General features: G+C 44.1%; 1 protein-coding gene across 1 annotated transcript in view; it reads left to right on the top strand.

Annotated features, from left to right (window-relative positions):
- Positions 1–211: 211 nt before the first annotated feature.
- The window catches only part of INSRR (insulin receptor related receptor), a 736218-nt gene continuing 724231 nt past the window's right edge, over positions 212–12198 (top strand). Inside the window, exon 1 of the mRNA XM_086945015.1 lies at positions 212–649. Coding sequence (XP_086801141.1) covers positions 547–649 — 103 coding nt within the window. The 5' untranslated portion in view covers positions 212–546. The remainder of the gene's footprint in view (positions 650–12198) is intronic.

Here is a 12198-nt window from a genome sequence, read left to right as displayed (position 1 = left end):
GACAGGTTCCTCCGCCTGTGGATGTATAGCGGGAGGCGGAACCAGGGCGGGGCATACTGAGGATAGGTAAATAGAGTCTGGACCAAGGTTGGGTCCTTCCTATCCCGTGAAATGGAAAGTGGGTGGTGCTGTGTAGTCGCAGGTGGAGATTTTACCTGGTGTTTGGAAGGGGGGTTGTAAATGGTTTGGCCGACGCCCCCTGTGCACAGGTGTGCTGGTCAGCAAAAGTCAGCGGCTGGCGTGTTTCATCTGAGAGAAGCATCTCTCTGACTGCACCAAAAATCGACAGGGAGGGGGGAAAGAGAGCGGCTAAAAAAAAGATTTTTTCGTGGTTTTGGTAGAAGCAAGACTGGGGGGTTGATCTGATCGCTTTGTTGGGGTGGTCCTGTGGTGTTTGTGGAGGGTCCGCACCAGTTATCTTGGCATGGGCTGACACGAGAACACGTGTAGTGTCCCAGAAGCAGGAGCCTTCTCTTCAGTGAGACATCCTCGGAAGACGTCCCGTTCAGCTGACTGGAAGCACCCTGCACGTGAAGCACGGGAGGCATGGGGGCCACCAGGCAGACCGCATGCCCCCCCTGCCTGCTCTACCTCGGCAAAGTGTTTCTCCTTGTCATCGTGGTACCCACCGCCTCCGCCACACCAGACAGTAAGTGTCAAGCAATGTGAGTGTGTCTTTTTGGCAAGGGCAAAAACTATTTTCCAGATTACTGTGGTGGCAAAATTCCCTTAAGTGCGATGAATAGCACATCATTGTGGAACATTCCTCCAGTCCGGACTTTTTATCCGGCTGTACTTTGCATTCTGGGACTTGTAGTTTCATTGCATTTCAATATATCTATGGGAGTTAATGCTTCACCTAGCAAAGCCTGGATGTCATTAATGGCATGGGAACCCTGGCGGTTACGTAATTGTTTCGATCTGTAGGTGAACAGATAGCTGCACTTCTACAAAAAGTGTTAAACTCTGGTGCGAGAAGTACAATAGAGTTACGAGTTGACTCCATGTATGCAAGTTTAATAGGAAAAATCCAGATCTCCGGTATGCAATAAACAGATGATCTCCCGAGGTGTCAGGACTGGACTGCTCGGAAGGCACAGTACAGCCTGCGATGTATCTTCTAAAGTGAACGGTGCATTTGGTGTCAGAGAGACGTCATATTTCCTGTCCGTTACCCATTATAAAGAGGCACTTTAAAACTGATGTTATTGCAGTGAACCAATTCTATCTGCTACGGTGGAAGACGTTGGTAAATGAGTGCACAGGCCTTAAAACTGTCCCGTGAGACTGCATAGTCCAGAATGATGTCATGAGAAACGAAGACAGACTCGACTCTCCATTGAAAGCACAGAACCCCAAAAGCTTCATCTATTTATTTTAAAAAAAAAAATTGAAGATTTTCCAATACAGTACAGTAGTGATGCAGGGGGGGGGGGGGGGTCGTTACAGCTGGGAGGTTCTTGGCATTTTTATGGTTACATCGAGCATACATAGTATAGGCTGGTTTGGTTGTGGGGTCTAAAGCCCCCCGGAGAGTAACATCTCAACCTCATTACTGTTCTTCTTTAAAAGTAGAAAGCTGGATGTGTATAAAATAGGGTTGTTGCATGCCCCGTGCTGCTGTCGACAGGGCCATGCCAGTTTTGCACATTGCCAGTTGTGAGCGTTTCTTTAGTGCCCATGCTCAAATGAAAGTGCACAGTCTGCAACTTCCCAATACTGTAGTTTTGTAACAACAGTGGGTTGGAGATATCTGCAGATTTCCAGACAGAGCCTGTGATCCATTAAAGATCAAGTAGGCAGCTGCCTTAACAGCACTGTCACAAAAGACAGCTAGATTGCAAAATATGGAATAAAAATGGTTTTCTTACTAGCGGAGGGTGAGCGTTCTAAGGTTTAAAATTAGCCCCATGAATAATTTTAGGTTGGGCGGTACCAAGACCTTTTTCTAAAATATGTAGAATATTCTTGCGAATAAGGGCTGTCACCCACCGCTCTTCATCCGCTGATCATTTATTGTGTAATTTACATTTTCTTCTGCCCACTACAGCATACAGCATGTGACAGTGGTTCAACTTCATCCATGTACAGGGAGGACCTGGCTTGGCAGTTCGGACTGGACTGTTGCCTTGAGGAACAGGGTCAAGACTTATTTGCATATGGTTGGGTCCAAACTGGGGTGGCATAGTGAGCAAAAGAACAACAGATTAAACCCAGATCTTTGTGATTGGGGGTGAATGTTTGCATTGTCAGCATTCCATCCATCATTTTTGCCGCAGCACTTTTTATCCTAAGTGCGCCCGGTATGCCCAGACAAGGGTCCCATGCTCACTGTGCCACTCGATTAAAGCTAGCCTGGCTGATGAGGGGTGATGCCCTGAAACCGGTCCCATGATGCTTGTTTCAGGTCCAGGGAGGACCTGGCTTGGCTGTTCAAGCTGGACTTTTCCCATGAGGCACAGGGTCATGACTGATTTGCATATGGCTGGGTCCAAACTTGGGTGGCGAGGTGAGCAAAAGAACAGTGGATTAAACCCAGATCCTTGTGACTAGGGTGAATGTTTGTATTGTTCAGCATTCCGTCCATCAATTGCTCCTTTGCTTTCACAAAGAGCACTTCCACAAACAAAGTAGTTCTCTTTAGAGACAGGACCTATATCAGCAATATGGGCTTTTTGTTACAAATAATATTCAGGCTTTTAGCAATTGTTTTATTTTAGATTGACAAGTGCCCAACAGCTTCCCCAAGAGTAAAGTTGTTAAACAATGACAAAACAAGCATGGACAAAGACAAAAGGCTAGCAGCCAACACAAGTGTGTGTTGGCTGCTAGCCTTTTGTCTTTGCCCATGCTTGTTTTGTCACCCTTTGGTTTTGATAATGCCTGTTAATCGCATGTTCGATTGTATGCAAAATAATGCTTATTTAATAGCATCTCAATAAATGGATTACCGCACCTTGTGTAATTTACGTTTTGCTAACCCCCTTGCTATCTTTTGAGCGGAAGCTGGTTCAACCAGACATGTCTCGTGGCAATAAATAAATCAGATGAGTTTCCCATGTGTTGCACTAGCAAAGTTCACATCCAAATGATAGAATCTGGATATTACACTGGCGCCAGGAAAAGGCAAGCAGCATCATTTCTTCTGGCAAGCAGATGATGCAAATGGGAATCTTGCAATTGGAAATATTCTAAAGGTCCCAATTTTCATATGGACTCGCACTGAAAGTGTTAAATCTTTTGTAACTATGACAATGACACATGCTACCTGAGAAAGATTGCAGGCCTTCCTCATGCAGAGCAACTATTCATTTTGCCTGGAAATCTGAAAGTCCTTGCACCAGAGCTGATCAATAGCGATATATGTGGTGAGTAAGGCCGTGGAATTATATGATTCTGCGGCCGCAGTGTTTTCTGCATAATTAAGGATTTGATCCATTTACCATATAAATAATCCATTATCTGCTGCATAATCTGCAGACTTTGTAAAAAAATAATTTCTCGCTCAAACGGATTAAAAGTTACTAAAAATGTGGCAACATTTGTTCCTTTGCATGGGAAAGCCCTTCTCAAACGTTGTCTGGTCATTTTTCAGTTCATATTGCTCTATTTGGTTGTTAACCTGTACAACCGAGGAGAAATCTTTGGCCAGTGTTACCACGAGTAAATCAAAATAATGAACTAATACTGTCAAATAAATGGGCGGCATTATGCTGCATAGTTTAATCAACGTTGCTACTTAACCGTCCTCCCCTACTGCATAAGTCCTGTGGCCTTAGATGTGATTAATGGGAAATTAAACTTGGAATTCAGAGGAAAAAAGTTGTGTGTGCTCATGAAGGTCGAATATGTTGAAAGTTTTGAAAAACTACCCCCATGGTGACTTTCTCTACTCTTTTCGTTGTCCCACCTAGGTAATAACACTACTGGTAGGTACCCACACGTATTGATTTCTGTTTACCTTCTAGCTAATCAAAACTTGCTCAGGTAACTTTTTGGGACCTTGTTTGAAAATGTACCTTTTTCACAGGATCCGCAATTTTTTAAAGTATTATTTTTAAGCAAGTGCCTCGTTATTTGTGTAACCAGCACGTAAAGCGCACAGGTGCAGCATGTCTGTTTGTTATGTAGTCAAACGTTCCTCACCATTTTCCTGTCGTCATCACCCATGCGTGTCCCTACTCGGCACGCTCTGCCGCGCTGCTTGACGTAACGCCGTTTCAGCGGAACAGCACACCCTAATAGCACCACCCTAAAATCGCCTGTCGAAAATATTGTGTTAAAAAAAACTGTTTTCAAAATGATCCCCACGTTGGATTTAATAATGGAAAATCTCCCCACAGTGGGATGCTATTTTAGTATCTACAATATTGAGGACAAGATATTTTTGTCACAAAATATTGTTGATGACGCTGATACACTGATATACAACCGTTTCGGTGGCTTTCAAGGCTGATATTGAGGCGCTGAAGAGCTGCAGAGATTGCAAGACAGGCAGTGCTTGCTCTAAGCTGGCTGCCAGTGGGGGGGGGGGCACCGGCGCTCACTGTTGGGGACTAGTACTTATTTTTCCACTTCAGACTTTCCAGAGAACAAAAAAACCTAAAAAAAAAGGGTAAATATAGCTAAAGGTGGCAAAACCGCCACAAAGAGAGAAAGCGGGAACCCGCAGGGTGTTATGAAGGGGCAGGAGCGTCTAGAGGTGTGGGGCGGATTCAAGACCAGCCTTGGTGACCGGCATGCTGACGTAATAGCGCGGGAGGGGGTTTCTGAGCAGAGCTTTGGGCACCCGCTCACTCTTTTACAAATTAAGCCCTTTAGGTAGGCCACACCGAACTGGCGCTGTAATCATTAATCCCCATGGTCGGTTTTACCTGATGACCCCATGTCTTCAAGGTGCAATGCCGCCGCCTGGTATTTACGTCACAAGTCATTGCTTCCAAGTGTCTAAAGGCAACGGGAGTGAGCCAAGGCTACCACCCTCAGGGGGGTATTTTTATTAAACAAATGAAGCGTTTCATCCTTGGTCACAGCGAGTCGTCCGGCAGCCTTATCAACAGAAGCTGGGGCTGCCCCATGGATTTCTTTCAGTGGGATGCAAACGTTCAGAGATATCTAAAAGGGGCGTGGCCTAAAACGTGTACAAAGGAGTGGAATGTGCAATTGTGGGTGTGACCTAAAGCGTGGGAACTGGAATCCTACACTTGAGTCAGTGTGCCTCTTGGCCAGTATTGTGGACCCTTCATATGTGGTTCCTGGTAGTCCTCTCGTGTACCTCACACACACTACACTAGACTTAAAACAAAATAGACCTATTGGCTATCACTGATTTTTACTCCATATCAGATAAATGAGTAACAACTCCTATTCTTTCCTTTGCATCACGTTTGCCAGCAACCTACTTTATAAAACTGGCTATGAAGGCCCTTTTCCTCCACATACTTCTTTAGTTCATCCTGCAGATCTCCCGCTTTATCCCCTTCCTCGCCATCATTTTCATTTCACTCTTTCTGTTTGTTCTCTTTCATTCCCTCATTTCATCATCCCCCTCATTTCATCATCCCCTCACGCACACTCACAAATGCTGTGTTTTTCACAGGTGTGCCGTCCATATCCCCACAGGTGTACTTCCCTCACACCCTTTGCCATAGAATTGCAATTACAATTGGCACATATGTGACCACCACGCTGTGCTCTGCAGAGAGGCCAAGGACCGAAGGAGCACTGAGTCAGAATTCCTTAATGACCCAGATAGCACCGCCAGAAGTTCTCAGCGCCTTCTGTCTCCGCTCCAAGGCTTTTCAATGAGGCCGCGTCAAGATCATTCATCCACACCCGGGACTCACCCAAACACCTGGAGGCAACGCAATGTGCAGTTTGTGCTGTACAAGACTCCTAGATTGTATGCAAATACTAAAGAAAACACATCTGGGAAGTGGACCTACCCCTAAGAAATAAGGGCACACACACTGCAACATGAGAAAAGTAATAAGCACTGCTTCACTCACTTGGGTTATTGAGGGTTCTTGTACAGGTAGGTTGTCGGGAAGGAAATCCCTATTTTTGCTAGTAACTTCAGAATATTAGTATGGAGCCCTGTATGGGCCCATCTCAAGGTCTGTTTTTGATGACTGCTGACGCTGAGCACTAGCAGGACCCAGGCCACTTACAGCCATGGAACCCCACCATGACTGACTTTTCAGCTAATCCTGGATTTTGAGCGTAGAGCATATTTCATGCTGGCACTTGCAGATGTTTCCCCCTTGTAGGTCTGCACTTACAAGGGCGCGCATGCTCAGGGCACTGGTCCGTTGGTAGAGAATAAGTGCAAGATGGCAAAGTTTGTCTTACCATCCTGTCGCCGGCACTGCCTAATGGCGGGGATGCCAAATACCAAGGTTGACTAGTGTTTTCTCTACCAGATACCTCTTTCTTCCACCACCTTACGCTTCCAGGATGTTTTCTCTATCTGAATTGTATCACTGCTTTCCCCCTTTCTCACTGTTTTTCTTTCTCTTCCTCCTTTCTCTACTTTTCTCTCTCTTCCTATGGGTCAAGGTTTGATGGAAATAAGTCTTTGTCTCCCCCCCAAAAATAATGCCGGTGTCCTCCACCTGCAACCTCCAGCACACATTAGTATCTAATTAAACGGAGTCAGCGGATCCTGCCAGGTCCAAGGCTTTGGTATATGTAATGCCGGCAGCATGGCCAATTGTTTTTTTTAATGTGTCTCAGCAAATATTCCTGGGTGCACCGACATATTCCATTCTCTGACAGCTAGCCATATTCTTACAGGTAAAGTAATCGCTTTCTGTTGTCTGCAACGGTTCCGGTGTGGGCTCAGCGCAGCCTAACGAAAGTCTCAGAAGAACATAATTCCCAAAGTGCTTCTTATTCCAGTCCTGGTTTTCCACCTTCCAAGAGCTCTTGGGCTTTAGACAGCTTTCAAAGTGTCCACATGTATCAATATGAGTGCTTCTAAACCTGCCCTGACATCTATTGCTTGGACCTTCATTGTAACCTGTGCTGCTCACTGGTCTGGAAGTGCATGTCTGTAATGAATAACTACTACTAGCTCATCAGTGTCCTGACTCACTGGCTCTACTAGTTAACAGTTATTCGGCTCACTGACAGTACTAGATAACAGTTAATTAGCGTTCTGACTCACTGGCCATACTGTTAAGAGACAATCGACTCACTGGCTGAGCTAGTTAACAGTTATTCGGCTCACTGACAGTACTAGTTAACAGATAATCAGCGTTCTGACTCACTGGCCATCCTGTTAAGAGACAATCGACTCACTGGCTGGGCTAGTTAACAGATAATCGGTGTTCTGACTCACTGGCCATACTAGCTAACAGATAATCAGTGTTCATACTAGTTAACATATATTTAGTGTTTTCTGACCCTGGCTGCACTGGTCAGTCAACTGATCACAGATATACGTTCTCATCCCTGCCCAGCTCCTCCTAACCCCTTCCGCCTTATTACATGTTTATCCTGTTGTTGCATATGATGTAATTTGTAGTCATATTGTTTCATGTAAAATGTGCTACTGTTCTAATGTACGGCGCTCTAATACCACTCCGCGAAGGAGCGCTAGTGGAATTCATTATAAAGTAAATAAAAAGTAATATACAGCACTGGCAGAAGCAGGTGATTTTAGATATGTATAAATTAGAAGGAGTGCATGGGATATGCCTGTTATATTAATATTATTTTATATAGCCCAGATGTTGTGATATAGAGCAAATGCTAAAAACACAGTTGATGGACAGAATGCAGAACAACGTCTTACATTCACCCCAGTACAAAGATCTGGGCCTAAATCCATCGTTTTTTGCACCCCACACCACCCTGGGTCAGACAATGGCTATATGCAAATCAGCCTTGACCCTGTGCCTGATGAAGGCTGATAGCCAGAAACCGGACCTTGGATGCTTGATTCCGGTCTGGGAAAGTCATGGCTTGGTAGTTCGGACTGGACTGTTCCCATGAGGCACAGGGTCAGAGCTGATTTGCATATAGCCAGTGTCTAACCCAGGGTGGTGTGGAGTGCAAAAAAAAACCGATGGATTTAGGCCCAGATCCTTGTACTGGGGTGAATGTATGACATTGTTCTACATTCTGTCCATCAACTGTGTTTTTTGCAATTGAACACATGCTTGCATAATAGTCCTAATATAGGACTTGTTTCTAAAACTAATTAGCTTGGTCTAATATGTGTGATCTTGGGCCTTTATCTTCTAGTGCTTCGTTTAAAGCTGCGACCCGTTAGTTGCAGCTAGGCGCTTCCTATTATAGGGCCTCTGCGCATGTATAGTTTGCCGTGAATATGGAAGTTGCAATGAGTCAATCATAAGCAGCCTTGGCTCCTGGCCCGATGGAGGCAGAAGGGATGACGACTCACGCGCAGCAATACCACAGGCCAGAAAATATGTCCGGTATCGTGGTCCCCGGACATTTTTCTCACTATGCATGTCCTTAATTTCAGCCGGTGGTGGACACCGGCATTCTGAATTTAGAGACCAGACACATTGTTTTATACTCAGATTTTGTGCCATAGCAATAGAAAGGCAGAGAAAGAGAGGTAGGACTTGTGCGGAAGAGTATGTGCCCTTTGCAACCAGCAGCCCCAGAAAATCGCCCACAAAAGGGAACTATTGAGACAGAAGTTGTAGAGCAGTGGGGAGAAGATTCACGAGGTGGAAGCAAGAGTAGGCAGTAGGTCGTCCCCACATGAGGCAGCACCACATTTGGGCCCCTGCATTTTTTTGTAAACAAATTAAACACTGTTTAATTACATAATTACGCTATTACTGGGTGCTGTAAGTAACATGTTATTTTTAACAAAGTTCAGTGGTTCAATGTACAAACATCAGAAGTTTGAATAACAGATTGGACCATTTATGAAATGTAAACTCCTCACCCGCAGATGTCAGTGGTGAACATGTAACTCACTGTTTCTTGACGTCAGAAATGACACACCAGCCAATATCCTGGTGCTAATAATGATTGGAACTGTAATGGTCACATTGCACTTCGGATGTTTCTTAGGGCCAGATGTAGGTAAGTATATTTTACCGACTCATAAATACCGAATTTTACCGATTCGGTATTTATGAATCGGTAAAATTGAAGGAGGGAAATTTAGGTAAATTCGGTAATTGAATTTCCGAATCTGTAAAAATCGGTATTTACCGAATTGGTAAATACCGATTCGGTAATGCCCATTGATTCCTATGGGCCTTGAAGCCCATAGGAATCAATGGGCATTACCGATTCGCTATTTACCGATTCGGTAAATACCGAATCCTGCAAGGGTGCAGGGGGTGCCACTTTGACACCCTCTAGCACTCCAAATACAGGCATGTGTGCCATGTGGCACACAGACATGCCCTAAGGGCATGTCTGTCTGTCACATGGCATAGGTGTGCATGCACACATGTGCATGCACACCTGGATTCGGTATTTTACCACCCAATTGGGGGCTAGATGTAGGTAATTCTCATTTACAGACTGTAGAATACCGAATTTTACCGATTCGGTATTCTAGATTCGGTAAATGAGATGTAGTTAAAAATTCTGTATTTTTTACCGATTCTGTAGGATTCGGTAATTACAGAATCGGTATTTACCGATGTGCATGTACACAGGAATTCGTTATTTACCACCAAATAGTATTTGGTGGTAAATAACGAATCGGTAAGGGCCTGTGGCACGGATTACAGTGCCACCTACATTTAGATTTTCTGATTCGGTAAATATACCGATTCGGTATTTTACCGAATCGGTAAATTTACAGATTCAGTAAATATACCGATTTGCTACATTTTCAGGCCCCTACATCTCCATCTGCAAATACTGGTCGGTAACGGCCAAAATCAGCCGTTACCGACCGGTATTTGCCGTCCTACATATGGCCCTGGATTGGGTGGTAAAATACCGAATCTGTAAGGCCTTTGGGACTCAGAGTCCCACCTACATCTGGCAGTTACCGAATCGGTAAAAATACCGATTCTGTATTTTACCGATTCGGCTGAATCGGTAAAATTGGCCACCTACATCACAAATACCCATTTACCGGTCAGTAACGGTCGAAATCGGCCGTAACCAGTCGGTAAATGGCCTCCTACATCTGGCCCTTAGTGCTGTAATAATGTGTTGCTGTTACCCAATTTAATGAGATCAGATTACCATCTTCAGGAGGTGGATGTTTGAGTTGATGTGGCCTAACGGTTAAAGCAGTTGCCCTCGAAGCTGGGGTACCAGGTTCGAGACTCTGCAGGGACACTCAACATCCTGTGATTCTGGACAAATCACTTTACCCCTGCCTAACACAATGAATGTGTCCATCTGTAACGCAACTGGTGCTCATGTGAAGTGCTCTGCTCCCTTAGGGTCGAGTTCGCGCTATATAAGATTAAAAAAAAAGGAAAAAAACTTTTGACTGCAGAGGTCAGCAGTGAGCTTGTAACTCTTCTTCTCCAAATGACACAACAGCTAATATTTTATCACAATTACTATAAGAATGGGTAGCCCAAGTAAGCTAACACAATATAGTGGTGCTTTATAATATTTCTTGAAAGAAATGTATACAAACAGTTTTATTCAGTAGTGCTTTTTAATGTCACATGATAAATATATGCGAGGTAAAACAAAACTTCACGGTGGAGACATTTGAAAGAAGTTCGTTCTTAGTTGCTGTAGGAAAGTGTAGTGTGGCTGGTTAAGGACACTATGTAATCCTGCCACAATAGCCCAAAATAGGTCCTTTGGATTCACATTAATAAATCACTTGCTCAGTCCTGGCAGTGTGGCACAGAGCAGCCAGGCTTTAGTAGAGGCACATATTTAAGGCATTTCAGAGACCCAATTGGACTATAAGTAATTGTTATGACTGGAAAGAAATCCAACACTAGTGTATAAAAATGAATAAGATTTTTATATTAATTTAGACACCAAAAAGAACACAATAGGATAAGTATAACCGGAGGAATGGATTTTAGAAAGAAAAATAAATCAGTACAGTTCAATACTGTATTGTATTGTAATTGCATTTATATTGTGCTTACTACTCCTGACGAGGCGTCAAAGTGCTTTTTGACGAGTAACACGCTACTCCGGAACCCTAAAAGCAGTAGTGGTGGATTAGTATAGTGAAATTTGAGAGGTGGACATGTGAGCCTGTTACAAAATACAAAAAAACATACAGCAGCAGACCAAGGTTAAGCAGATTAAATCCCACCAGCTTCATATATCTTTACAGGAGTGCAGCTACTTCTGGCATCTGCTGCCTAGGGATGACAGTTACAGAGAAAGTCCACAAAAAAAGAAGGTGCACTCTGTGAAGTCCATCAGGAGACATGCGTTATCCAAAAATCTTCTCTTTATTTACGTAGTTTGGTTAAAACCAGCACACAGCCAATACTTTCCGTTCCCTAGTGCCACAGGAACTTCGTCAGGGCTTACTCGTAGTATAATGGGACATGTACGACCTAAGGGCAAATGCAAATTTCATCAGTGTGCGACGTCTCCAATTTGGATTGTCTCATGTGTATGATCCAATCAAATCTCAAGTATAGTCCACTCCTTCAAAACGTCAATATCACAATTGTGTAATATCATACTAACACTCTTCCGTGGTTCCCCTGCGTTCGTAACGCCAAAAAATAGTTCCTCAAGTATAGGAAACCCCAGAGCGCACGCAATAGTCCTCTGATATGGACAAATAACCGTAAGGAAGCGTCTGCCGAGGATATTCCTTTAGAGAGAATCGATGTGAAGGGGGAATACGAAATAGGGATTCCCAGGACGCACACTAGTCCTTAAATTCAAGAAGTCAGCTCTTTCAAATGAAAGGGTTCTATTTGGCAGGCAAACCAAAAAACCCAGGACACATAAAAGTTCTTAGTTCGGCAAATTCAGCTATATTGTCATGAAAGGTTCCTGAATGGCATATTAACCAAAAAGCCCCATCACGTCCTATTATCAAAAGTAAAGGGTCCCGTACGGCATGGTGACCGGCAGAAAAGCGCACTGCTCCAAGGGGGTGACCACCTTTTCTACCCAGAACCCTCTATTCTGCCACTTGAAAAATGACAGAAAGGCTCAATTTATATCATTTTATGGTTTTATTTCCCACGCAGAACGTATGGTCTCAAAACATATCGGCGTGTCCTTGTGACTCTACGTCCC

The sequence above is a fragment of the Lissotriton vulgaris genome, chromosome 12 (genome assembly GCF_964263255.1).
Source record: "Lissotriton vulgaris chromosome 12, aLisVul1.2, whole genome shotgun sequence".
Lineage (NCBI taxonomy): Eukaryota > Metazoa > Chordata > Amphibia > Caudata > Salamandridae > Lissotriton > Lissotriton vulgaris.
This window is presented reverse-complemented; position numbering and strand designations above follow the sequence as displayed.